The 26736-nt window shown below is 67.3% G+C and overlaps 1 protein-coding gene across 5 annotated transcripts; it reads right to left on the bottom strand.

Annotated features, from left to right (window-relative positions):
* Positions 1–93: 93 nt before the first annotated feature.
* COL7A1 (collagen type VII alpha 1 chain) lies at positions 94–26736 on the bottom strand. 5 transcript variants are annotated; one of them, XM_036877567.2, is made up of 118 exons: positions 26684–26729; positions 26499–26584; positions 25930–26110; positions 25354–25513; positions 25190–25283; positions 24952–25113; positions 24693–24856; positions 24487–24616; positions 24278–24394; positions 24032–24178; positions 23833–23949; positions 23614–23763; positions 23411–23539; positions 22883–23026; positions 22667–22792; positions 22422–22565; positions 21847–21966; positions 21567–21710; positions 21197–21322; positions 20955–21101; positions 20705–20827; positions 20417–20563; positions 20047–20181; positions 19816–19962; positions 19605–19741; positions 19237–19363; positions 19013–19159; positions 18758–18930; positions 18634–18663; positions 18524–18550; positions 18388–18432; positions 18252–18314; positions 17779–17850; positions 17652–17687; positions 17485–17520; positions 17315–17383; positions 17145–17222; positions 16877–16903; positions 16746–16799; positions 16547–16609; positions 16400–16459; positions 16249–16284; positions 16032–16076; positions 15919–15954; positions 15576–15620; positions 15460–15495; positions 15306–15341; positions 15033–15065; positions 14838–14891; positions 14702–14761; positions 14575–14610; positions 14393–14473; positions 14287–14322; positions 14066–14110; positions 13881–13952; positions 13664–13708; positions 13450–13476; positions 13335–13364; positions 13145–13225; positions 12995–13030; positions 12831–12911; positions 12652–12687; positions 12295–12348; positions 12167–12211; positions 11189–11224; positions 11080–11115; positions 10876–10971; positions 10751–10786; positions 10631–10666; positions 10498–10545; positions 10155–10190; positions 9926–10048; positions 9653–9853; positions 9526–9561; positions 9400–9453; positions 9143–9211; positions 9027–9071; positions 8856–8918; positions 8670–8714; positions 8493–8528; positions 8331–8366; positions 8199–8243; positions 7942–7974; positions 7806–7868; positions 7679–7714; positions 7519–7599; positions 7317–7385; positions 7148–7183; positions 7040–7081; positions 6864–6908; positions 6747–6791; positions 6192–6227; positions 6053–6112; positions 5848–5955; positions 5665–5736; positions 5503–5538; positions 5357–5416; positions 5206–5250; positions 5022–5057; positions 4882–4917; positions 4753–4809; positions 4569–4640; positions 4159–4230; positions 3895–3930; positions 3617–3697; positions 3370–3423; positions 3245–3298; positions 3061–3123; positions 2630–2692; positions 2409–2525; positions 2179–2256; positions 2031–2084; positions 1853–1901; positions 1410–1442; positions 1212–1298; positions 959–1048; positions 668–865; positions 94–415 (listed from the first exon to the last, which is right to left on the bottom strand). In XM_036877567.2, the coding sequence occupies exons 2-118, from the start codon at positions 26581–26583 to the stop codon at positions 399–401; spliced, it is 8760 nt and encodes a 2919-aa protein (XP_036733462.2). In that variant the 5' UTR covers position 26584; positions 26684–26729; the 3' UTR covers positions 94–398. The 5 variants fall into 5 exon arrangements, 4 of the variants coding, with proteins under 4 accessions (XP_036733462.2, XP_036733466.2, XP_057343943.1 ...); XM_036877571.2 differs by lacking the exon at positions 959–1048 and having other exon boundaries at positions 26684–26731; XM_057487960.1 differs by lacking the exon at positions 7148–7183.

Below are 26736 nucleotides of genomic sequence, written 5' to 3'. Positions count from 1 at the left end.
ACAGAGGGACTCCGCACCAACGCAGGAGAGAACTGGCCTCCCAGGGAAGGCCTGCCCCCAGACACCCCCACCTGCTCCAACAGTCACAACTCGGGCCTTTGAAACAGCAGCTTTAATGCCCCCCAGAATCAGCACCATGTCATCACAGGCTGGGGTCAAGGGTGGGTCAGAGCCACACCGCTCACCCCCACAGCCACCCCCACAATGAGTCATCTGCCGGGGAGGCAGGACCCACAATGGGGGTCTGTCCACAGGGGAAGGCCAGGCCCACGGGCCCGGCCACTGAAATAACAGACGCGCTGTGCATGCTCACACGCACACAGGCTTCTAGCACCAAGGGAGGGTCCGGAATCCTGCTGAGATGTGACCCTCGGGACTTCACTGGCAGGGCGCCAGCCTCAGCGGTGGGAGGCACCTGGAGGGGCAGGAGGGGAGCTGTCTTCAGCCATCTGCCCTCCCCCGGAGAAGCCCTGGGCACAGGGTCAGGGTGGCTGGGGCCCTGGCCGTGGGGGAGCCTTCCTCAGCCTTTAAAGGAGGGAGCGCGGGGGCTGCCTGAGGACCCCCACTCCCGGGCTCTCTATCCAGCTCCTTGGCTAGAGGGTATGTCCCTGGTCCCCCAGCCTGAGGGGGCTGCTGACCCAGGCCCTGCCATGGGGCAGGCCCATACCTGTGCCCCGGCTCTGGAGCAGCCTGGGTGGGCAGTGGCGCTCACAGGCCTCACGGGTCTCAAAACGGTTGGCATTCCCTCCGCAGCCACCGTAGACAAAGGGGTGACAGGCCTCCGTGCCCCCTGCCCCAGCCCGGTGGTACCAGCGCAGAGTGTAGGCGGCGCAGGAGCCCTCGTCCAGCGGAAGCAAGCAGGGGTCTGGTCAGGGGGGTCAGGATGTCAGCAGGGCTCAGCCCACCCCCAGGCCGGGACGGGAGCCCTCCTGGCCTGGCCCCATAGGCCCTTCCTCACCATTGCCCTCCCGAGGAGGGTCAGGGCCGTGGTACTCCTCCACTGAGTACTCAGAGTACTCGTACTCAGCATCCTCGGGGGGCACCAGGCCTGCATGCAGGGTGGGCTGGGCCGTGAGCAGGGCCGCTGCCCGACCCGGCCCTCTGGGCGAGGCGCAGAGCTGGGCCTCCGTGCGGGCACTAGGGCCCACGCTCGTGCCCTGCCTGTGGGCCCTGGGTCCCCCCCCATGCGCCCAGGGGTCCAGCGTCCTCACCTTCCTCCTCCATGTGGGAGACCTGCAGCACAGGCACGCGGTGCAGCTGGGGCCCGGCGGGGTCTGCAGTGTAACTGGGGAGGGGTCCTGGGGCAGGGGGCAGCATCCCTGGGGGTCACCGCGGCCACCCCAGCCAAGCCCATGCCCAGAGTGCCCAGGTGAGGTTCCAGGAGCAGAAAACACCGGAAAACTACTCACGCGATCCCGATGCGATGAACTGGCCTTGGCAAGCTGGGGAGGGTGGAGTGGGGCAGGGAGAGACAGTGAGAGACAGACGTGGAAGGAGGCAGGGGAGCAGCAGCACAGGGAGCTGAGCGGCACAGAGGGCAGCAGAGAGCCGGGGAGGCCGGGAGGGGCACAGGGGGGACAGGCGAGCGGAGCGCAAGGGAGGTGCAGCGCAGGGGGAGCTCGGGCGCTGGCGGGGACAGAGGGGACAGCGCTCGGCTCTCGGATGCCCATGGGCCCCCCAGGGCCCGCAGGTGCCCACCTGGGGAGTTCTCAGCACATCTGCCCTGTGTGCATCTCCTCCCAGTCCCTTGACTGCTTGCCCCTTGTTCGAGGATCCCTACCTGCCCCTGTGTGGGTGCCGGGGTGGAGTGGGGATGGGACCCGACACTCTGGGTTGGGTGGGCCCCACTCACCACAATGCTGACTCATCTCCTGACGCACAAAGGCCCGGATGTCATCCTCCTGGGAGCACAAGACCACAAGGCACAAGGGTCAGGGAGAGCCCAGCACTCCCGGGAGGAGCAGGGTGGGGAGGGGGCAGGGTGGGGTGGGGTGGGCCCACCGGTGGGCGCCCCCCCCCAGGCCACTCACCGTCAGCGCGGCCTCTCCCTTCTCACCGCGGGGGCCCACGGGTCCCGGACGCCCCTGTGTGCCGCGCATGGGACCAGGCTGTGAGCTCTGACCTCAGCGAAGGCAGAGCTCCTGATCTCTGACCCCAGGCTCCGGAGGCACCACTCACCTGCTCCCCTCTCTCTCCAGGGGCCCCAGGGGCCCCCGGGGCGCCCACCACATGCTCTCCAGGGGGCCCTCGTTCACCCTGTCAGACACAAGCCCCCTGACGGTTAGGGGTTAGGGGCAGTGGGGCCAGAAGCAGGGCAAGGTGGGGAGCACAGGTTCCAGGGGGGCAGGGGCATTAGGCGCTGGCAGTTTAGGAAGGTTCAGAGGTCAGCGGTCAGCCAGGCTCCTCACCTTCTGGCCCTGCAGTCCTTCAGGGCCTCCGGGACCAACACTGCCAGGTGGCCCAGGGGGGCCGCTAGGGCCATCATTGCCCCTGGGGCCTGGGAGGCCCCCAATTCCTGGGGTCCCCTGGGGAGAGAAAGATCAGGGTCCATGACCAGAGCCCCCAAGGATGGGCCCACTTCCAGAGAGCACAGGCCCCTCAGTTCACAATGGCCTGGGCCTCAACTTACCCGCTCCCCTTTCTGCCCCTGGCTGCCCTTGGGTCCTGGCTGCCCATCAAAGCCTCGGTCACCCTGGGGCGGAGAGAAGCATGAGGCTCCACCGGGCTCAACTGCGTGCCCGCCACCTGCCCAGCCCTGCCACCCGGCCCCACCTGACACCCCCTGCCCAGACCCCACCTAGCTCCTGCACACTGACACCCAACCTCCCCACGACCCCGCCCACCTGGCCCTGGGGCCCTGGCGCCCCAGCCCTGCTCCCCTTCCCAACTCTTCCGCCTAAATCCCCCCGGGGACTCCGGCCCACCCAACACCTCAGGATCAGCCCCACCCTGCCCCCCACGTCCCAACTTCCGAGCCTCTGGACATGACACCCTTGACCTGACCCTGACCTCCCTGCCTCTTCCTGACCCTCTCAGGTCCACCTTTGAGAGTCTCCATACCTTGGGACCAATCAGGCCCTCCTTCCCAGGGGCCCCAGACTGGCCGGGCACACCGGGCTCGCCCTAGAGAAGAGGGCACAGGAGCTGCCTCCGCCCGCCCCGCCCGCGTCCCTCCCTCACCCTCCCCTCCCCTCTCCCCGTGTCCCTCCCCTCGCCTCCCCTCCGCTCTGTGGGCCACACTCACCGCATCTCCCTTGCGACCTGCCAGCCCCAGGCGGCCTGGGGGACCAGTATCTCCCTGTGGGCATCAGGTAGAGGGTCAGCCTCAGGCCCAGGCCCCGCAGCTGCCCGCACGCCCTGACCTCCTACCTTATCTCCCTTCTCTCCGTCCAGGCCGCAAGCTCCCTTGAGCCCCCGTTCGCCCTGAGGGAAGACAGCAGGTGGAAAGGTGAGTTGGGGGCCCCACTCTGTAAGCCCACGGAACCTCTCCGCTGGTCTCGGACACCCCGGCATCTGACCTTCCAGCATCTGACCTAACACTCCCCACTCAGGCCCCGGAGCAGCTGACCTCCGACCCAGGCCCTCCTGGCCAGGAAGAACCCGGCGCCCTTCACACCTTGAGGCCCCGGGGACCCATGAAGCCAGCATCTCCTCTGTCTCCTCGGACACCAGGGGCTCCATCCTTTCCTGGGGGTCCCTGGAGAGAGTGGTCGCCTTGAAGTCAGAGGTCAGTGAGGGGTCAAAGGGAATCATGCAGGGACAGAGCTCTCCAGGGGAACAGCGTCACCACGTGGATGCCAGTGCCACAGGGCTACCACGAAGGACGGGGCGGGCCGCGAGGGCAGTGGGCCACTCTAGGGTTAAAGGCCACCACGCAGGGACAGGGTATCTTACCGGGTCCCCAGGGGTCCCTGCAGCACCAGGCTCACCCTACGGAGACACAGACAGGGGGAAGGGCAGCCCCTGAGCGTCACGGTCCCCACACTGGCCCATTGCTGCTTGAGCAGCCACTCAGCGACCTGCCGCCAGGGCCCAGGCTGCTGCACAGGCCCCACGTGCGCACGGGGCGGCCACTGCCAGGCAGGCAAGCAGCCTGCGGGGACGCCCAGGGGACAGCGAACTGAGGGCGGCTCTGGGTCTCTGCAGGGTGGGGCTTGCCTTGGGTCCAGTGAGTCCACGTGCTCCCAGCAACCCGGCTGAGCCCCTGTCGCCAGGCTCTCCCTTGACACCCTGTGGGAGTGACCAGGATAGAGACCCAGTCAGGTCTGGGCCCCGCTGGAGGCTCAGAGCTGCTGGCCGGGGCAGAGATTGCTCACGCCACCCAGCACCGCCCGTCTTGCGCCTCCTCTTACCACGGGGCTCCTACACCAGCCCGGAGGACCCCGGACACCCAAGGAGCCCGTCTCCTCCCAGAGGGTCCCTCACAGAGCCACAGCCCACATGTTCCCCCTGGGACCCCTCAGCACCCCCCCAGAGAGCCCCCCTTCCCTCACAGACCCCCTTACAGAGCCTGCAGCCCCAGGCCTGGCTCCTGACCCCACCCAGGGCACCCCACCCTCCTCCAATACCTTCTCGCCGGGGCTCCCACTGGCTCCCCGAGGTCCTTCATCACCATCTATGCCCCGAGGCCCTCTTTCACCCTGGCTCGCAATCAGAAGTCAGGATCAGGGACCAGAGGGTCAAGGGTCCAGGAGCTCAGACCCCGGGCCCAATGCCGAGGAGTGTCCCCGCACCCAGGCCAGACCCACTCACCGTGTCCCCCTTGGTGCCCCGTGGCCCCGGAGGCCCTATGGCGGCAGCTGAGTCACCCTGAGTGGATGGGGGCAGTCAGGGGGTCAGCGCACCCAGGACCGCCCTGCCCCACGCCCTTGCTGCACTCACCTTGTCGCCCTTTGACCCTGCCAGTCCAGCGTCACCCTGGCAGGTGGGAGAGAGTGAGTCCCACCCCGACAAGGAGGCACCCAGGTCCCGAATGTCAAGACCAGCCTGACCCCATCAGCCCGGGGCCTTCCCCACCTTACCTTCTCCCCACGCTCCCCCCGGCCGCCCGGGGGGCCCTGCAGGAGAGAAGGAGATCGTGAGCGGAGGGGATTCAGGGGGCAGGCAGGGTCCAGCTCACAGGGCAGGGGAGGATCGAGGGGCCAGGGGAGAGGGGAGCTCCGAGCATAGGGACCAGGGGCTGGGCAGGGCGTCAGCGCCACCCACCATGAGGCCTCGGGGTCCTTCCTGGCCGGGGCGGCCGTCTTCACCCTGCATGGTGATGATACTTTCACTAACCCGGCAGCCGGGGGCCGGGGGTGAGGCCGCGGCAAAGGGCTCCTGCGACGGCTGTGACCACGGGGCAGGATGTACGCACCCGAACGCCTGGCTCCCCACGCTCGCCACGGGCCCCAGGCAGCCCTGCTCCAGCGTCCCCCTGGACATCAACAGGACACGGGGATGAGCGGAGGGCCTGGGCGGTGCATGGGGAGCAGGAGGAGCCAGGGGCACCGTCCCACCTACCTTGTCTCCTTTTGGTCCAGAGGCCCCGGGCACTCCCTGTGGGCAAAGGGGGGTGAGGCTCTGGGGTCCCTCCAAGGCCCCCAGCCACAGGTGTCAGTCCCCAGCATGAGTCCTCGCAGGGACAGACCCCGACATGCGGGACACTGGGACGCTGGTACTCACCACTGACCCTGGAGGCCCAGGTGGTCCCAAGGGACCCGGGGCTCCATCTCTCCCTGGGGGGCCTGCAAGTCCCTACCAGGAAAATGCGGTGAGAGAGGCAGGGCGTGAGCCTTCTCTCCTCTGCCCCCAGACCAGGCCCAGAGGTACTGAGGTCCCCGAGTCCCCACGTGCCCAGGCCCTTACCCGCTCTCCGCTGGAACCCGGCTGACCCGTCTCTCCTCGAGGGCCCGTCTGACCAGGGAATCCGACAACCCCAGGAGCACCGGGGGCACCAGGGGGGCCCAAATCTCCCTGGAACGGAGATATCAAAGGGAGAGATGCCCCAGCAGGACCCCTCCCCAGAACGCCCTCCTCCTGGCACCTCCACGGGGATGGAGCATCAGCTCACCTTCAGACCTGGTGGACCAGCCAGCCCAGGGGGTCCCTGGACCCCAACTCCAGCGTCACCCTTGCCAGGAAAGGGGTCATGTCAGCCTCAGGGGTCTCAGGACCGTGACCCCAGCAGGCACGTTCTACAGCCCACATACCTTGTTACCCTTGAGTCCTGGAGCCCCTTTCTGACCCTAAAAACCAGAGTAGATAGCACTTGAGGAGGGACATAAACTCAGGTCTGAGACGTGGCCCAAACATTCCCCTGGATGCTCAGATGTGAGCCCGGGTGTGCGAGGGCAGGACAGGGAGGAGTGCGGGCGTGATCACAGACACGTGGGCCTCAGACCCATCCCAGAAGACGTGAACACAGATGCGTGGAGCATGGACGGGCGGGGCAGAGGGGCAGCTTGACACCTGACCGGGGAGAGGCGCCCAGACTGCCATGTGTCCCGAGACCCGGGAGACCCAGAGGGACACAGGTGCCCAGACACGGCAGGCGCAGGGAGGGGCAGTGGGCACGCAGCGCACGGTGCACGGAAGCCAAGAGGCCCGAGCCCTGGGCGTGTAGCCGTCTAAGGTGTCTCCCTGAGCCAGGGGGCTGAGGCTGGGACGTGTGCCAGACACGTTCAGACCACACAGGCCCCGGTACGGCCCCTGTGCCCACGCCTACACTCCGCCACCCAGGTGCGACGGGCCCAGGCCCCACTCACATCTTCCCCAGGGTCTCCAGGCTCCCCGGCTCGGCCGGCGTCCCCCTGCACGGAGAAGGAGGTGAGGCACCGAGTCCCCCGCCCACACCCCTCTGCCCTGGGTCCAGGCCCACTCACCTTCTCACCCCGAGGCCCAGGCAGTCCCCGGTCACCTTTGGCTCCCTGCAGAGACAGCGGTCAGGAGGCAATGGGGGCATCAGGGCCGTGGCCAGAGGGTTGGAGGAGGGAACCTGAGGCTGAGTTGAATGGGGGCACGTCATGGAGGCTGAGGGCCGCGGGGGCACCACACTCACCGGCTCTCCCAGCAGGTCTCCAGCAAGGCCTCCGGGGGCTCCCTGGTAAGGGAAGGGGTCAGTGGGGTTCCTGCCCCCCCACCCCTCCCTCCAGACCCACCCACTCACCTTCTCTCCCTTTGCTCCAGGGGGCCCGACCGCAGCCTGTGGGGACAGCCTGGTGAGCTCACCGCCTGCCCTCTCCCCACCCCACCGCCTCCTGGCCAGACCAGGGCACCCGCTGAGCTTTGGGTGGGAGAGGAGCTGCAGCAGAGGTGGGAGGCAGGGTCGAGCTCACCTGCCCAGGGGTGCCCACGGGTCCAGGCTCTCCTTTAGGTCCAACAGGGCCGGGCAGGCCTGGGGATCCCTGTGGCAGACCAGCATGAGGTCCCCAGCGCCTCTTCACCGCCCCGGCCCCGTGCCCCACCCTCCTCGTCCCACAGGCATGCGGCCATGCCCAGGGCCCCAACACAGGCCTGCTTAAGCTCCCCAGAACACACCGGCACGCCGGGGGCTCCTCGGTCTCCATCTTTTCCACTGGCACCGTCACGACCAGGGGCTCCTGGCTTCCCTGTCTCCCCCTGGGTGAGAGGAGCTGTGTCAGGGGCCCACTCGCTGACCCCTGGTCCCTGGAGCCCAGCCCTGACCTCCAGGACTCACCACTTGTCCCGGAAAACCTGGCGCCCCCTGAGGACCCTGAGGAAGACAGGTCACGTGTGGTGGGTGAGGGCGCAGGGGCCGGAGGGCAGGGATGCGGTGCCCCTGCAGGGCCTCGGGGCTCACTCACCACGAGGCCCGAAGAGCCGGGGGGGCCGGGCAATCCCACGGGTCCAGTAGGTCCAGGCAGGCCCTGAGAGAGAAGCGGCTCATGGCAGGCCAGCTCCACCTGGCTACTGGGCGCCACCTGTGGGCTGGCCACTTACCCGTCCTGCGGGTCCTGTCTCTCCAGGCTCCCCCTGCCAAAACCCGGAGACTAGGTGACCCCACAGCGGGCGAGAGGCCCCAGCCACTGTCCACCCCACAGTGGGTGAGAGGCCCCGGCAGCTGTCCACAGCAGAGCCCGCGCAGGCAGGGCCCCTCGCTGTGGACAGTGCCGTTCCAGGGGGTCGGCAGGTGTGGACACGGCTTGGAGGAGCCGCCTTCTCCCTTTAGCCACACACTCACACACGCCCGTACTCACTTTGAGGCCAGAAGGTCCCTGGGGTCCTGCCGGGCCAGCGAGACCCTAGAGAAGGTGTTGGGGCCAGGGGCAGGGGTCAGAGTTATCTGCCTGGGCTTGGGGCCCAGTGCCCAACCTGTACCCACTGCTCACCGGGGCACCGGGTGGTCCAGGGTCTCCATGGCTGCCCTGTGGAGAGACAGGGTCTGATGAGGGGGAGCCGGTTGTACCCCACCAGGGTAAATGAGGCAGTACCACCCACTGGGAGCCTTGGGCACAGGATGGGGGCAGGCAGGCTGAGACTCGGATACTCACCGTGGGGCCAGGGGCCCCCCTGGGACCTTGCAGACCCTGGGAAGAGAAGGGCTGTGAGCCTCCATCACCGGGGCTGGTGCCCAAGTCTGGGACTTAGCCTGGCGCACTTGCACACTCCACCTGCCCGGCGCCTCTGGACAGTACCCACAGCCCATCTCACACCCCAGGCCCACTCACCGGCTTCCCTTCAGGCCCAGCCACTCCACGCTCCCCTGGCAGGCCCTGGAGAGAGCAGGTTCAGAGGCACGCTGTCCTCGTCCCCTATCCCAGCCACCCCAGACAGTCCCCGACAGCGCAGACTCCAGTCCAGACAGCAGAAGAGCCGTCGGCTGGCACACATGTGGCCGTGCAGCAAGGACTCACCGGGCTGCCATTGTGACCTCTTTGTCCAGGCTCACCCTGGGCTCCCTTGATGCCTGGTAGACCCTGCAGGTGAGCAGCATGCCCTGAGCACCAGTCCCTGCCCTGTGCCCACGCACACAGTGCCTCTTGCGTGCTCCCACAGAGGAGGGGACGTGGGGGTGGGGGCCTCACCCTGTCTCCTTTGGGGCCGTGGTCGCCGTCACTGCCCGACTCCCCCTGTGGGGTGACACGTCAATCAGGCCCTGGTGCCGAGGCAGGGCTGGTCTCCAGGTGGGTCCCACACTCACCTTTGCACCCTTGAGTCCAGGGGGTCCTTGTTCTCCAGAGAGTCCGAGACCTGGCTTGTCCATGTCTGCCTACAAGCACAAAACCCCAGGGGGAAGCATGTCTGTCACAGGACACGGGGGGTGGCGCCCCAGAGCAGGCCTTCCCAAGGGTCGCGGAGTTGGAGGCGTCACATGGAGTTTCTGGGGCCCAAGGGTGGACCTGACAGTGGCCACCTGCTGGCGGCAGTCACAGGCCTAGGGCAGGGCTGGGTGATCACCTTGGGGCCCGGGGAGCCCGGGAGGCCAGGCGGGCCGGGGGTGCCGTCTCTTCCCTGCAGAAAAGAAGGAAGTGGGGGGCCGTGCAGCGCGCCCGCAGCCCACCTGTGAGGCCCATCTCTGCTCACCTGCTCTCCACGCTCCCCTTTCTCTCCCCGATCTCCCTGAAGCGCAAATAAGAAATGTGAGCTATGCCGGGGGGTCCGAGCCCCGACCTCCCATCGCCGCCCCCCACCCGGCTAGCCCCAGGCTCACCCTCTCTCCTGGCCTTCCTGCTTCCCCCACTCCCCCAGCCTGGCCGGGGAGCCCAGGAATTCCAGGTTTTCCAGGCTCCCCGGCAAGACCGGGAGGTCCAGGGGGGCCCCTCTCCCCAAGTGCCAGGCCAGGTGGCCCCTGAGGGCCGGGGTCTCCACGATCTCCCTTCGGACCACGTTCTCCAGAAATGCCAGTGGAGCCCTGCAGGAGACGAGTGAGCTGGTAGCTGCAGATCACACCCCCCAGGGCCCCCACCGAGCAGCCAGCTCTTACCTCCTTGCCTGGGGCACCCCTCTCGCCTGGGTCCCCCTTGGGGCCAGGCTGCCGTTCGGGCACTGGCAGGAAGCCACTGGAGCTCTCATCCCAGGTCCTCAGCATCTCTCGCAGGACAGATGTCTGAGTGGTAGCGAGGGGCTGGGAACTCCTCTCCACAGTCGGCCGTGCCCGGGCCGGGCCATGGGGGCGCCCCCATCTGCCCTCACCCCCACCCCAAACAACCTACCCTGATGCCAAGAGTTTCCAGCATCCGCTCCACGTTCTGGGGACACAAGCGGGGTGAAGGGCTGCCCGCAGAGAAGCGCCTGCCTTGGACCCACGTTGCCCCTCTGCCCCAGCCGCCACCACACCATCCTTAGCCCTTGGTCGAGCTGGCTCAAAGCCACCAGGGGCCCCCATCTGGCACGTCCCCATCGCCCAGGCTCCCAGGGTATGGGCTATGGGCACTTGGATAGGGCAGGGGACAAAGCACCCGGGGCAGAACCTGTAGGGCCTTTTGGCAAGGGGACGGGGGCCAGTGGCCCTATGGGTGTGCAGGCAGGCATCGAGGACCGGTACCCCTCACTCACCCCCACACTCCCAGGCTCTCCTCTCAGGCCACGCTCTCCAGGGAGGCCCTGGGGACACAGAGACAGACTGCTGGACCCGCTTCTGGGCGTGGGGGTGCCAGGGCTACCTGGGCATGTGAGGGACAGGGCTCACCTGTTCCCCTCTGGGTCCAGTCTCCCCACGGTCGCCCTAAAAGCAAAGAAGAAGCAGGTGGAGGAAAGGAACCAACCTGGTCAGCCCCTCACCGTGCCCCGGCCCCACGTGCACTCTCACCTTGGGGCCTGGGCTTCCAGGGACACCAGGAAAACCCTGAGACACAAGAGAGCACCAAGGTCACACAGGGTCTCGGCATCCTGGCAGGATCTCCGACAGGTCTTAGAACTACTGTGCACACTCACCTGGCCAGGAGGGCCGACCTGCCCCACGGGGCCTGGCAGGCCCTGGGATCCAGGGCTACCATGAGCTCCACGCTCACCCTTGGGGCCGTCGCGACCCTGCGGAGGGTGCAGCTAGCATCAGGGCCCCGAGACCCCAGGAGGAGTGCAGCCATATGCCACAGGCCAGGGGCGGGGGCAGAAGCTGCCGAGGGCCCCAGCACTCACCTCTCTGCCCGGGGCGCCTGGATCTCCCTTCTCTCCCTAAGGAAGACAAGGCGCTTCAGACAAAGCCCGGTCTGAGGCCAGAGCAGACCTCAGGTGGGGGCGGCTTTACCTTCCTCCCGTCTTCTCCAGGGTCCCCAGGTTCTCCCTGTGGGCAGACGACTCACATTAGCCCAACAGTGCGTGTCGGGCTGCAAGGCTCTGGCTTGGCAGACCTCAGGCAACTGCATGTCTGTGCCTGCAGCTCCAGGCTTCTGTGCGCCCTGCAGGGCACCCCGTGACTGCTGAGGGTGTGCGTGGGGGCATCTGTGGTGAACAAGGTGCTCACTGTGCCGTGTGTGTGTCCTGCGCTGGGTTCTCTAGCGGTAGCTCCCTGTGTATGCATCCCTGGGTTGGTGACTGGCCACATGTCTGGGGGTTGTGCCTGTGTACTGGTGTGAGCATCCATGAGCACACCGTGCATCCTGATAGGGTATACCCGGTACCGTCTCAGGCTGTTGGCACATCTTGGCCCACGTCTACATATGGGCAGAGCCCATACGTGTGTACGTGAGACAGACACACGTCTATATGTCCCTGATGCCCTCAGAATTGCCTGTGTATTCTGGATGTGTTTATGAGTCCTATGAGTATCTGAACAGTGTGGCCATATGTGCATGAGAGGCTCTGGATGTAAACGCACGCATCACGTTAGGTCAGAGCCTTCGGTGCGTGCACACCATGTCTCAGCACAGGCCAACGTGTGGCCCTGGGTCCACATCTCAGCACGTATCAGAGTCTGGGTGGAGGTGTCTGTGTGTCAGAAGGTCCCCAAGTGTCCCTGGATGCGGCTTCCCACCAGCATGTCTGTGCCTGTGCCGTGGGCTCTGTAAGCACGTGGGCACACAGCCTCCTTACTGCGTCTGCTAGGTAGCCTGTGTGCCCACATGTGGACATGTTTTAAGGTGTATCTATGTAACTAGGCAAGGTACGTGGTGTTGGCGCTGCTCGGCAGGTGTCTGCACATGCCCGTGTGGCCGGGCACGTCGGGGCTGTGTGCACGTGCTGGCCTTTCTCAGCTGGTGTTGCCACATCTGCCCCGCACACTCACATTTTTGCCACTTGAGCCAGGCCTGCCATCCTCGCCCTGCTTTCCCTGTGGGCACAGGTCATGGGCCAGAAGTCAGGGCCGGGATGGGGACAGCAAGGGGCAAAGGGTGCGTGAAAGCCTGGACTCACCGGGGCTCCGGGGGGGCCGGCGGGGCCGTGTGCTCCTCGGAGGCCTGGGAGCCCCTGAAAAAGCCTCTGTTGGGACCGAGGGGGCCACTGACTAGCCCTGAGTCACCCCGTGGACAGAGAGGCCTCACCAAGCCATCCCCCTGTGTAGAGACCCCCAGCACTGGGAGGTCCCACAGAGGTCCCCTGAGGCAGAGGCCCCCACGGTCACAGATGCCCTGCTGGGAGACACCTACTAAGCCCCTGAGCAGAGAAGGTCAGAAGAAGGCGATGCCAGGACCCCCAAGGACAGCTGGACCAACATCCCTGGGATGCCGTGACCCTGAGCCACCCTCCGCCCTGATGGGGGCCCACACTCACATCTCTCCCTGGGTCCCCAGCTTTGCCTGTGGCGCCCTGAGGAGAGAGTCACAGCTGGGAAGCCTGCCGCGGTCAGCTGGCGGGGACTGGGAAAATGCAGACCGCCACCATGGCCCAGGCCAGGCTGGGGTCCCGCCGGGCAGGGAAGGGGCATGGCCAGGCTGTGACCACCACCTCACCTGCAGCCCGGGGGGGCCAGGGGCTCCCGGCTTCCCATCCAGCGCGCTGCGGCCATCCAGGCCAGGGGAGCCACGGTCACCCTGGGGGAAGACCGCATGAGAGGCCCAGCAGGGTGCGAGGGCCCGGGGCCAGGCTCACGGCTACACCGCTCTCCACCCCTCACCTTCTCTCCGGCTGGGCCTCGGACACCTGGGTCCCCCTGAAGGGGAAAAGGTCGGTGACAGGTGAGAGCTACATGGGGAGTGGGGCTGGCGGGGCAGCGCACCCCTCTCACCTGTGGGCCCACACCTGCCCCTGGACCAACCACACTCACCCTCTCCCCGGGGGCTCCAGGGGCGCCTGGGTCACCCTTGGGTCCTCGAGGGCCCTCCTGGCCACGGTCTCCAGGCTCCCCCTGTGGCAGAGACGAGCTTGTCGAAGGGCCACGGGCAGCAAGCCAGCACCATCGGGGGACTCGAGGGGGTTTCCTGCATGCAGCCTCCCTCCACCCACAGACCCAATACCTTCTCTCCGGCTCCAAGTCCCGGCTCCACCTGCGGGGTAGCAGCCTGTGAGAAGACCAGCCCGACAGGGGCAGTGAGGGTGAAGACAGAGGGCCAGGCCCAGCTCAACGCTTACCAGCCGTCCAGGGGGTCCTGGGGGGCCCTGGGAGAGGAGACAGGGAGAGTCAGCAGGAGCCCCCAGGTGCCTGCAGACCCAACGCCCAGCCCCAGGGGGCTCAGGCCTGAAGGGGCCGAGTCCCACCGTGACCCGCAGGCCCCTCTGGGGGCGCTGAGCGCATCTGGCGCTGAAACTACCACCCCTCCCGAGCCGCCAGCGCCAGACAGCTCACCGGCTCTCCACGGTCACCCTTGGGTCCGGCGGGTCCGGGAGCGCCCTGTAGAAAGCCAGGGGCCGGGTCACTCGGGTAGGCAGCAGTGTCAGGGGGCTTTGGAGGCCGCCTGAGGACTACTGGGGGTCCCGGGGCCTCGGGGGCTGAGGAGGGGGCCACAGGAGCCGGGCAGTGACGGTTCAGGGCGGCAGGGCGGGGCTTGGGGGGTCAGGCTCACGTTGTGACCGTCCTCTCCCGGATCCCCGGGGTCTCCCTTCTCGCCCACGGGCCCTCGGGCTCCCGGCGCCCCCTGGGAAGAGCAGCCAGTCTGAGCCAGCACCCCGCGCTGTGCAGGCCCCTGGCTCTCCCGTCCCCCTCCCGCCAGAGCTCTCCTGGCACCCCAACCTCCCTGCCAAGCCTCACCCGAAGGCCTCGCTCGCCAGCTTTTCCAGGCAGACCAGGGTCACCCTGGGGTTGGAGAAAAAACCACACCGAGCTGAGTTTGGTTCAAACTAACTCAGGAGTGGGGGCACAGGGGGGCCGGGCCCGCTGGATGGCAGGCAGAGGAGCTGGCCAGATGGCCAGAGCCCCCAGCCCCAGCACAGGCAAGGGGAGAGCCCAGAAAACACGCGCCGGAGTCTCACCGGGGGGCCCTCATCGCCTTTCTCTCCAGCTTCACCCTGCAGGACACGAGGGTCAGTCTTGGCCCGAGGGCCCCGGGGGCCGCGGCCCTCCTCCCCGCCCTCTTACATCTCGTCCTCGGAGGCCGACGGGTCCGGGGGCACCAGGCCGCCCGGGGTCTCCCTTCTCTCCAGAAGGCCCTGAGTCGCCCTGTGGGGGAGGCAGGAAGGGGAAGGGTCGGCGCTCACACAGCCAGCCCTCGAGGGGAGGTGCCCCCAGACCCTGCGGTTACCACGCTCCCAGGCACTCACCGGGGCTCCTGCTCTGCCGGTGAGGCCCATGGGACCCTGCAGGGCAGGTGGAGGGAGACGAGACTTAGCTGGGGCTCCCAGGAAGTGGACCCTTTTCTGCCACACTCCTGTCCCCACGTGTACTCACCCGGGCTCCAGGGTCCCCCTTGGGGCCAGGGTCTCCAGGAATAGCCAAGCCGGGCAGGCCCTGTGGGTGGGGGGGGTCAGAGGCCGGGGGGTGCAGCCTTATGCCCAGCCCCCCACCAGCGCTCCCCTGCACTCACCTGCTCCCCTTTGGCTCCGGAACCTCCTCTGAGCCCAGGGGGCCCCATGTCTCCCTGGGGACAACAGAGACCATCAGCACCAGCCCAGGCTCAGGACCCGTGACCCAGCTATCAGGGGACCCCAGACAGGCCCAGAGTGACCCTGGGGCCTTGACCCTGACCTGTGACAGCCTCCCTCATGCTCACCAGACCCACCTTCTCTCCTTTGGCTCCAGCACTGGCCGGTCCCTAAAACAAACAAGACAGCTGCAACCAGTCCGCCGGGTCACGGTGTACAGCCTTGACCGGGGTCAGGGCAGCACAGAACTGGGTCACAGAGCTCAGCCGGGAGGCGCATCACAGCACAAGGAGAGTGGCTGAGCTCTGAACCTGCCCAGGGTCCCGAGGTCATGGGGCTGCCACCTGAAACACTGGTTTACAGCTGCTGGAGGGGCTGTGCCAGGCCAAGCCCCGTCCCCACTCACTCACCGCCACTGCAGGGTCCCCAGGGCGACCAGGCTCCCCCTGTGGAAGAAGGACGGGGGCAGGGACAGGTCAGAGGCCCACCTGGGAGCCCACAGTCCCAGTGTCCCATCTGCTGCAATCCCTGGGCCCGGGGGCCCAGCCGCCACCCAGGACCCACCTTCTCTCCTCGCCGGCCAGTGGGTCCTGGTGGCCCCTGCACATGGAGAAAGTGTGAGCCCAGCACAGGAGCACATGGACGCCCTGTGCCCGGTCCCAGTACAGTCAGAGACCCACCTCGGGACCCTCGGCTCCAGGACGTCCAGCAACTCCTGGAAGCCCCTGGGGAGGAGGAGCAGAAACACGGCCCCGGGTGGGTGGGGGCAGGGGGATCCTGCACACACGGGTGGAGGTGGGTCGTGGGAGATGAGGACGTAGGTCCGCGGGGGTCAGGCTCGGCAGGAAGACACAGCAGGTCAGTGGAAGCCGAGGTCACTTCAGCTGAGGGGCAGAGCCTGCCTCCACAGGGATCATGACTCACGTGATGAGGGGGTCAGGGGCCATGAGGTCAAGGGTGAGAAGTCAAACCAGGAGGGGGCATGGGGCCCAGGTCAGCTGGCCCTGGGGTTAGGGGGCTCACCTGAGGTCCCACTGGGCCGGGGGATCCACGCTCGCCCTGACAGAACAGGGTGGGTCAGAACAGAGTCTGGCCCCAGACCCTCCAGGCTCCGAGAGCTCCCAGGCTGTCCTTACCTTCTCTCCAGGCTCACCCGCAGTCCCTGTCAGGCCCCGGTCACCCTAAAGAGAGAGATGGGACTTGGCCATCCAAGCCCAGACGAGGTGTGTCAAAGTCCAGCCTTCCCACCTCTGAGAGCTCGGTGCCTGGCCTCCGGGCGCCCCTGCCATCCCCAGCCCTGGGGTTCCCTGCACACTCCCTCTCACAGTGGACCCCTCCTCAGATGGCACTGACCTTGGGGCCGAGGTCTCCACGAGGTCCCCGCAGGCCCTAGAAGAGGTCCAGAGGTTCAGGAGCACACATAGGGATGGAGCCAAGGGCTGACGGCGGAGGGTCGGGGCTGGAACTAGGCCCACCTCGCTCGGAACCCCTGCCCTACACTCACCGGCTCACCCGGGGCTCCGGGCTGTCCGGGGAGGCCTGGCCCTCCGTCCTCACAGTCCCCCTGAAGGAGGGACAAATGGTAGAAGACCCTGTCCCCCGGCGCCTGGTCCCCTCCCCCAGGGTGGAGCACGAAGGTCAGGTCTCCTACCTTTTCCCCTTTCTCCCCAGAGGGGCCAACTGGGCCTTGGGGTCCGGGATTTCCAGGAAGACCCTAGGAAGAAGTGAGGAAAGATGTGAGCCCCAAACTGTGAGGCCTCGCACCTACCCGCCCCCCAGCCAAGCCCCGAGGCCTCTGTCCACCCGAGCACGGCCCCCTGGCCCCCAGCAGAGACACAAGTCTCCCTCACCGGCAGCCCGGGCTCCCCCGGAGCAGTGCCACCATCCCCTGGTCCAGGGGGGCCCTGTGAGAAGAGAGCAGGTCAGGAGGCGGCCAGGGACCCGGACCTGGGGCTACCCCGCCTCCCCACTGCTCACTTACCCGCTCCCCACGGTCGCCTTTGTCACCCTGGAAAACAGACCATGACCCCATGACTCCGGACCACACCTCCACTGCCCGAGGCACCCGGGGGAACGAGGGTCACAGGTCAAGCTGGTTCACCAGGGTCATGGAGGAACCGAGGAGGCATGGAGCGTCAAGGGGTCGCATGGGTCAGAGCAACCAGTAGGGGTTGTGGGGGCTCAAATGGGGTCACCAGGTCACTGGGTCACATGGAGGTCATGAGACCACACAGGGATCACGCTGTCACCTTCACAGGTGTTCCAGGAAGTCCTGGAGGACCACGGGGTCCTGGGTCTCCTGAAGGGCCACGAGATCCAGGGGAGCCCTGGGGAAGAGTCAGAGCATACAGCCCAAGCCCGGTGCTCGCCCACCTCCTGTTGGCCCCCCACCATGAATCCCCTGCCCTGGAGAACGCACCGGAGGACCAGGATCCCCTCTCGGCCCAGGCAGCCACGGGCCCTCGCCTCCAGCTCGGCCCGGCTCTCCCTGCAGCGTTCAGAGAATGGGGGCCTCGTGGGTGGGGGCCCCGCAGTGCGCGGTGACGTGTCCCACCTTGGGCCCTGGCTCCCCCCCAGCCCTTCACCTACCGGCTCCCCCTTCGGGCCTCGAGGCCCTCGCTCTCCCTGAGGACAGAACAGCACAGGTGACACGTGGGCACAGGCGCCAGTCAGGGTGAGCCATACGGCTCCATCCCCAGGGCCCCAGCCTCAGGAAGAACCCCGGGAAGAGGAGCAGAGAAGGGAAGGCCACGTACCGGTTCTCCACGAGGGCCAGGCCACCCTGGGGAGCCCTGTAAATGGAGGCCAGGTCCTGGCAGTTAGACCGCCCCCCTTTCAACAAAGTGTCCCCCCACGTGCCCTGAAGGGGCCAGGCCTGCTCACCTTCGAGCCAGGGCTTCCAGGAGTACCGGGGTGCCCAGGACTGCCTGGCGGCCCATCTGCCCCGGGGAAGCCCTAAGGAAATGAAGATGTCCGGGCAGGAAGGGCCCCTCTGTCAGTGCCCATCTGCTACTGGAGGGGCCCAGACTGTTCTTCATCTGGCCTCTGCACCCCCAGGACTGCCGTGCTGCTAGGGGTGGGACAAGGGGGCCTGACCGCAGCAAAGGAGTGGTGACGGGGCGGGGGGCCTTCCCTGCCTCTGGGGTGCAGACCCCCAGCTCTCTAGGGGTCTCGGAACCCTGCTGCCCCTGTGACTTTTGACAGCCCCCACCCCCACCTCTGGTGGGGCTCCCAGCATCTACGCAGGCCCCCAGAGCACCCCGTGGCTCTGACTCTGCCCCACCCTTCTCTCCTCTAAAGACCCCAAGGAATCCTTGAGGGGCCTCTTAGGGGAACATCAGTGGACCCCCACTCACCCTGTCGCCCTTTGCAATGGTACTTCTGGTAGGGCCCTGGGGGCCAGGAGCACCGATCCTGCCCTGAGGGGGGAGAGCGGGTAAGGAGGTGGTAGGCTGGGCACAGTGTGGAGCACAGGCGTGGGGAGGCACTCACCGGGGGTCCAGGGGAGCCGGGAGGCCCAGCTTGTCCTGTTGGGCCCTAGGAGGGGTGATCAGTGAGCCCTGGGCTGCCGACCGCCACCTCCCTACTGACCCCAGCCCGCTCTCTCTCTCCCACCAGGGCCACTCACCACCTCTCCGGGCTCCCCCTTCTGGCCCTGGGGAGAGAGGAGTTAAGGAGGGTCAGAGTGGCTGGGCCCAGCCGTGGGCACGGTCCACCCTCTCAGCCCTGGACGCTTACCTTTGGACAGTGCACGGAGCAAGGCTCTGGCTGTGGAGACAGGGCTTCCTTGAAGCCAGGCAGGTCTACTGAGAGCACCTACCCGCCTCTTCTCCACCCCCACCCCCTGGAGGCCCCTCCAAACCTGGGTGGCCACGGCCACCTGACACAGGGATGTCGCCAGACCGCTAACTGCCCGGTCCAAGCTCGGACCATCATCCTCAGTAGAGAAGGTCTGGGCTGGTTCCGTGCCCGCCGCTAGGTGACGCAGCTGCTGTGGGTCAGCTCCCGCCAGGCCCAGTAACATCACCTTGAGCCCTGAAGAGGGCCCAGCAGCAGCATGAACAGCTTGCTGGGCCAGCCCCGTCCAGGCCCCATCCCCAGCAGCCCTGCTCCTCACCAGCAGCCTGCGCCCTGCGGACAGAGTTGAAGACGTCGCCTCCCAAGGGCCCATCTACTAGCAGAACCATCACCCCCGGCACATGCCGGCGGCGCCCAGGCGCATCTGGTGCCAACAGGTGTCTGTGAGCTGTGTCCACTGCCGTATCTGAGGGAAAGGACCTGTCAGGACCCGGGGGCCCCGAGGAGGGCGCCCCAGGAGCCCACGCCCAGGGCCCTCCTTACCCAGGTTGTTCCCACTTGGGTCCACGTAGGGCACACTGCGGATTTTCTCCAGGACGGTTCCAAGGTCATGGGAGCTGTTCAGCGGCAACAGCGGGGAAGGTCGATGGCTGTAGGACAGGAGGCCAACCTGTGGGGGGGGGCACAGAGCTTGGGCGTGTGCGACTCGACCTGAACCCTGTGGAGGTCAGCACTGAGGGCAGGACAGGAAGCAGCAGCAGGGGAGGGGGGCTGGGAGGGGCCTCGAGCCCCCAGCGGAAGGCCCGGACAAACGGGTGAGGGTGAGGGGACAGGGAAATGACAGCAGGGGTGGAGCCGGGGCTGCGGACGGGTTGGGACAGGCACGGGTCTGGCTGCCCCTGGGGCCAAACCTGGACGGCCTGAGGCCCAAGAGGCCCAAGCGCAGACACCAGACGCTCCAGGGCCCGCCTGACAGCCTCTGCACGATGAGTGCTGTCCCGGGTGGCATGCAGCAGGAACACCACGTCCAGCAGGCCCTGTGGACACACTGCCAACGGGGCCCAGATCCTGAAGCCGGCAGCCAGCTATCTACGAGGGCCCCTCCCGCTGTGCGCACCATACCTGGGCTCTGTGTGACAGTGGCCTCGGGGCGCTGCACACCATCCTGGACAGGTGTCAGGGAGAAGACGTAGGAGACACCAGGCTCTAGTCCTGTCACCCGATGGGTGCTGGAGCTGCCCGGAAGTGTCTGCGAGGCCCCAGGCATTTCTGCAGAGGGCAGAACCCCATTAAACAGGAGGCCCCCACGGAGCCTCGGCCGCTAGCCAACCCCAGCCCCGAGCTCCCCTCCACCTGGGCCAGGGGCTCCGAGTGGACGCCAGGACAGGACGTAGCTGGACACCCCAGACACCGGGCTCCAGGCCAGAGTCACCGAATCGATGGAGGCCCCCACCACACGCAGCTCAGCGCTCGGAACGCGGGGTGACTCTGAAGGAGGAATCAGAGGCCAAGGACCGGAGTCTGTCCCGAGTCACAGAGAAGGAGGTCCCAGGGCCCGTTCACCTCAGCCAGGGAAATGTCACGGCGGTCCTGGGGGGCCGCCCCAGGGTCAGGAATGGTAGGGAGGCCACTGCACGGTCACTCAGGGTCTCGGGGTGCAGGAGATCAGGTGGGTGGTCAACAGGGGAACGATCATGCTAGAAAACGGGCCCTCTGGGCTCACCAGTGCGCGCGGTCACCTCTGCGGGGGGCCCTTCTCCAGCCGGCCCCAGGACGCTCAGCCACACGTGGTAGCGGGTGGCCGGCTCCAGCTCCGCCAGGTCATAGCTGCTGAACTCGGGCCCCACGTCCCGGGCCTGCTCCCGGCCACCTGGGCAGGCGAGAGCGCGGAGCCTCAGGCCCGCCCCCGCTGACAGCCCCGGGCCACATTAGGGACCCCCCCCCCCCGCCCGCGTGACTGACTCCGCGGGGTCGCCCACGCCCCGCCCCGCCTTAGCGGGGCTCCTCTCACCCTCCGGTCGCCAGCGCAGACGGAAGCCGTGGGCCCCAGGCACTGGCTGCCACCGCAGCCCCAGCGAGTGCTGCCCCCGGCGCACCACGCGGAGAGCCTCGGGGGCCAGCGGGGCGGCGGGCGCTGCGGAGAGAAGCCGGGTCCAGAGGCCCGCCCGCCCGCCCGGGCCCCGCCCCCTCCCAATGCGAACCACGCCCCCAAACGCCCAGGCCACCAATCCCTAGCCCGGCCCAGCGCGAACACCGCCTACGCGTCGTGACGACAATGGAGACTGGGGCGCCCTCGCGGTCTCCGACCAGCGCTGTCACTCGCACCGAGTAGCTGACTCCGCCTCGGAGGCCCCGTATTTCTGCAGAGTCTGTGTTTCCTGGGAGCACCTGGTGTCTCGTGGGGCCACCTGGCCAAGCGAGCAAGGGCAACGGTCAGGGTGGGGGCTGCTGAGCAGAGGGCATTCGCAGCCAGGGAGCGCAGTGTGGGGTCGGGGAGCCATACCCTCGCTCGGGCCCCAGGCCAGTCTGTAGGCTGTGGCCCCGGCGACCCCCACCCAGGTGACCCGCAGGACATCACTGGAAGCGTTGAGGATCTGCAGCTTCGACACACTGCCCACGGGCTCGGGGTCTGAAGGCAGAGGAAGGGTAAGGGGACAGCTGCCAGAGAATGGGGCGGCAGTGCAGGCGCAGTCAGCGCAGGGAGGTTAGCGTGAGGTCAGTGTGGACAGGTCAGTGAGGACCCCTAAGGGGGGTCAGTGTGGGTGGGCGGTGGGAGCAGCCAGGAGGTCCCTGGGGACTCTCAGTGTGGGGTGGGTCAGTGGGAGAGAAGTCTTCAGGCAAGAACACACTGCAGGGCGGGGCGGGCCACTCGCCTGTCCGCACAACCACAGAGGCAGGTGTCCCATCCACACCGGCCACGTGGGCCCGCACATGCACTGTGTACTCCGTATCTGGCTCCAGTCCGTCGAGCTCAGCCGCCGTGGCCTCCCCAGAAACCAGTTGGGATTTCTCTGGGCCTGGGAGTGGGGATGCAGGCAGCTCCCAGGCTAGCCAGACTCTGCCCCCAGAGCCCCACCTGGACCCCAAAGAAACCTCCAGCCCCCATTCCAGTCAGACCTGCCCCCCAGACCCTCCAGGGTCCCTGGTCCCCACCATGGCCTGAGTGCCAAGAGACCCTGTATCCGGTGGCACCAGGAACCTTGCTCCAGGCGACGGTGGCAGATGAGCGGCCAGTCTGAGTCACATGGACAGTCCTCACTGCGCCCAGTGGGTCTGGAAGGAGAGGCACGGGGAGTCTGATGGACGAGACAGCAGACCTGATTGGGAGGCAGCAGGGGTGGCCCGACGGGAGGCCGTGGGAGCCTACAGGGGGCAGGGACCTGGCGGGGGGGTGGTGTCAGATGGTGGAGAGGGACGGGGTGGTGAGCATCCAACAGGGAAGGTGACGGGGTCCCGTGGGGCCAGGAGGAGGCGGTGAGGGCCTGACAAGGGGAAAGTCGGTCTAAGGGGAGGTGGGATCTGGCAGAAGAGGCAGTGGGCGCCCAAGAGGTGAGCTGGTGGAGATCTGCGGCCGGAACTGATGGGGCCTTAGGGTAGAGGTGGGGGACTGTGAAGGATCAGGGGCTCAAGGGGGGGCAAGGACCCTGAGGGGGGGCAGAGTTCTCGGAGAAGGCAGGGGTCTGAGGGGCACCGGAGGAGCAGAGCCAGGGGCCGGCGTGGAGCCTGACCAGTGGAAGCCACAGTGAGCGCGGGGGGGCCCTCCTCTCTGCCACGCAGTGCTGACACAGCCACCTGGTAGGACGTGCCAGGCCGCAGCCCCGTGATGTCCACAGCAGTGGATCCTTGGGGCAACGTCTGGCTGGACTCCGGACCTAGGGTCAGCACGAAGTGTTGGTACAACTCCTGCCGGTCCCCCAGTCGCCCACACCCTGAAAGGTCCCCTCGGCAGCCCTCCCATACGCCCCACACTGACCACTGCCTGTCCTCCAGCTAATCCGAAATCCGCTGGCTCCAGGAACAGGCTCCCAGGCCACGCGTACTCGTGTAGCATCTGAGGCCACAACCCTCAGCCCGGCAATGGCAAGCGGGGCTTCCGGTTCTGGGGGTGAAGGACAGACGCCCTTGGTCACGGCCAGGCGTGCAGGGAGTCAGCAAGCTGTCCTGCACACGAGTGTCCTGCAGCACTCACCCCGGCGGACAGTGAGGATGCTGGCAGCACCCTCACGGAGGCCCACTCGGGCAGACACCCGCACCATGTAGCTCAGTCCAGCCCGGACGTCATCCAGGTCGAAGGCCGTCTGACTCCCGGGGAGCACCAGAGTCCGCTCAACCCCTGAGGCAGAGGGCAGGGTGGGCAGGCAGGGGCCAGGGAGACAGAGACATGGGGTGTTGGGCCAGCGATGAATGGGGGCCCAGGATGACGGGTCAGCTGACGGGGATGCAGGATGAGATGTCAGTGTGGACAGTGGCCACGGCCAGGGTGGGTGGTGAAAAGGTGCGGCAGGAGATGGGTGTGGGCAGCAGGTAGGGACAGACCCAGTGAGGTGATGGGCTGGGTGGGCAGCGGACAGACAGCCCCTGAGGCAGGGTCTGGGCCCACTGCTGCCTTGGGAGGTGGTGGACAAGAAGGCAGACGTGGAGGCGGGCGGGGCAAGGGTGCAGTGAGAGCTGCGGGCCGGGCCTTCCGTGTGAGAAAGGGCGTGGCCCACCCCCTCACCCTGGGTGCTGCGCACAGTGACGTGGTACTCAGTGGCACCGGGGACGGGGCTCCAGGACACCCTCACGCGCTGCCCCAGCAGCTCAGTGGCCTGCAGGTCCATGACGGGGCCCACGGTCAGCTCAGGCTCTGTCAGGGGGCAGAGTGTGAGAGGCTGCCGCCAGGCCCCAGTCATCCCCCTCCGCCGGCTGCAGAGCCCTCACCGGTGGGGACTACAGCCGCGGGGGTGGCCACCTCACGGCCCTCCAGCAGGGTGTAGAGGGTGAGGCGGTACTCGGTGCCCGGCTGCAGCCCATCCAGCCTGTAGCGGGTCACATCGGAGGGCAGCACCACCTTCTGGGGCACCTCCCCACCTGCAAGGAGACAGGTCAGGCCAGCCGAAGCCTGCCCAGCCTGCGTGCCCACCTCTGCCCCGCACTGACCGCTCTCACGCTGCCACTCCAGCCGGTAGCCACGGGCCTCAGGCACCAAGTTCCAGGAAAGGAGGATGGATGTAGGGCTCAGGATAACTGGATGCAGGGTTTGCTCCACAACACTGTCTGCCAGGGCACAGGGGACATCAGTGGCCCCGGTGCCCCGCCTGTCGGCCCAGCAGCCTGAACACAGCTCCCAGCCTCTCACCAGTGCGGGCAGTCAGGGAGGCCGCAGACCCTGCGCTGCGGCCCAGTAGGGCACTCACGGTCACCTCATAGTCCGTGCTGGGCTCTAGGTCACGCAGCAACACAGACTGCTGCCCTGGGCCCAGCTCCTGCTGCTGCGTGGGCCCGCCTGCAGTGGGCACATAGGGGCCAGTGGGCTTTGTAGACTCAGGAATCTGCAGTCCTGTCTGAGGGGCAGGAACCCCCACATCCCAGCCCTTTCACTCACCACGGAGGACCTGCCATGTCACACGGTAGCCAGTGGCCCCTGGCACGCTCTGCCAGGCCACCAGGAGGCTGTGGGACGTGGTGTTCCGGATGGTCAGCTCCGGCCCCTCCAGGGCAGCTGGGGGAGGTCCCACCAAAGATTAGTGGGGTCAGGAGTGGGAGGGGTTACTGGGTGGGTCTAGGTGAGGGTCAGCGGTCAGAACTGCTCACTGGTCCAAGTGGTGCCGCTCACAGCCTCCCCGATGCTATTGGCGTAGAGGGCGACCACGGTCACTTCATACTCTGTCAGTGGGTGGAGATCCTGCAGCCGTACGCTGGTCTCCCCAGCTGGGACGCTCACCTGCCCGGGGCCAGAGGTCACTTCATCCTGCCCAGCCGAGTCCCAGCCCTGCACCTTCCACTCCTGGTATTCTTACCTCTTGCTGTCCGCCTGGCAAGGGCTGCCCCAGCGCTGTCAGAGGAGTGTACTGGACCCTGTAGCCGGTCACAGGGCCACTGGCCGCTGTCCACTGTGCTCTCAGGGACTGGCTGCCGGGCTCAGACAGCACCAGGTCTCGGGGGCCAGAGGGCGTGCCACCAGCTGGAAGGGGGATTGGGCAGGAGGGTCGGGGTCAAGGGTCAGGGGCCTGGGTAGGGTCAGAGGTCCCCAGGGCGCAAGTGCAGGCAGGAGCTCACAGGGCAGGGCCACAGGCACACCGCCGGCAGTGGTGCACACTCTCCGGGACACGAGGGGCAGCAGGGTCCGCAGGATGGTGAAGTCATTGACGAAGAAGAAGAAGTCGCTGGTGGGCTGAGAGGCGACTCGCTTCAGCTCCTCGGGGTCAGCGTTCTTGATCCCTGAGACGTTGCTCGTCAGGCCGGCTGCCCCAGCCCTCCGCCCACGGCTGCCCCGCCTCCGGGCCCTAGTGCTCACCCACAGCAAACAGCCTGACTCCTTGGCCCTTCAGCCTCAGGGCAGCTGCGTCCACCAGGTCCTGGGACTTCCCGTCTGTGATGAGGATGCACACCTGGGCAGGTGCAGGGAGAGTCAGGGCTGTTCAAGGCCTCACTGGGCAGCACGCTAGGGCGAGGGGTCACCTTGGGGACGCCAGGTCGGGCCAGCTGGGGCAGGAAAACGTGGTCGGCCACGTGGAGAATCGCGGCGCCCGTGCGTGTGTTGCCCCCCTTGTAGCTGAGCTCCCGGACTGCACGGATCACATCACTCCCTGAGCCCAGTGCATCCAGGCCGAACTCGGTCCTGCGGGGAGCAGCGGGTGGCACAGGCTCGGCCAGGCCCTACCTGGCCTGGCCTCCAAGGGGCCCTGGGGCGAGGGCCCGCCGGTCCTGAGGCCCCTGCCCTCCACCTGAGGCCCCAGGAGAACAAACTTCCTGGGGCCCTTGCGGGCTGGGCCTTGCGGGCAGGGTTTCTGCTAAACTGCCTGACGGTGGAGGCGGGGCCGCGGGCAGTGGCGGGAGAGAGGCTGAGGGTGTTAGGAGGTTGGAACGCGCGGCGGCCGGCCGGCAGGGGGCGTCCGAGGCCTGGGTCCCCTCCTGGGCCCCCAGGGTCAGAGCCCCGCGCCCGGTTTTGGCAGGGCCCGGGTCTGTCTCCGGGAGAGGTCCTGGTGGGGACTCCTGGGGGGTTCTCTGGGTGCCCAGCTCCAGGGCCCTGCTCACCGTGGGTCGTCGCTGTACTGCACGACAGCAAAGCGCACGCCCTGCGGACTGGCTGCCCCCACAAAGGGCTGCACCAGCCCCTCAAGGAATCCCCGCACTTCGCGGAAGTTGTTGCGGCCGATGGACGAGGAGCCGTCCAGCAGGAAGACGATATCAGCAGCGTAGAGGCGCGTGCAGGTCACTGGGGCCGAGAGGGGCCGTCGAGACCTCCTGGAGCCCACCACCTCCCTCCCCACACTGTGGCCCGCGGGTGGGGCAGGAGGGGAATACCGGCCCAGGCAGGCTGGGACCAGGGACCCCCCGAGGGGATCCTGTGGGGGCGCGCCAAGCAGGCTCCCCAAGGCAGAGGGGGCATCGCCGACAAGGGTGCACCTCTGGGACTGAGGCTGGCCTTGGGGACCAGCGCGGGGTGACATGGGGTAAGGAACGCAGTGCATCTGGGGAGCGAGGATTTGAGATGCAGTTAGGGAGACCCAGTGCGGGTGCTGGAGGGTTGGGGGACCAGGAAGTCAGGGGGTACAGGATCAGGACACAGCGCTGTGTCCCGCAGGGTCCCCCACCGTGCCCACCTCTCTCCCGGTGCTGGGCCCGCGCCTGGGGTGCTCCTGCGAGGATCCCAGTGCAGAGTACGGCCACCAGGAGCCGCAGCCGCATCCTGGATTGGAGAAGGCCAGGAGTCCTGCTCTGTCCCCTAGTCCCGGGGCCTTCCCGTCCCAGCCTGGTGCTCCCTGCCTCCACCAAGTCCCAGTCTTGCCTGCCCGTTGCGGCTCCCACCACCAGCCTCTCCACAGCCCCGCTGCCACGGCG

The sequence above is a fragment of the Manis pentadactyla genome, chromosome 1 (assembly GCF_030020395.1).
Source record: "Manis pentadactyla isolate mManPen7 chromosome 1, mManPen7.hap1, whole genome shotgun sequence".
NCBI classification, from domain to species: domain Eukaryota; kingdom Metazoa; phylum Chordata; class Mammalia; order Pholidota; family Manidae; genus Manis; species Manis pentadactyla.
This window is presented reverse-complemented; position numbering and strand designations above follow the sequence as displayed.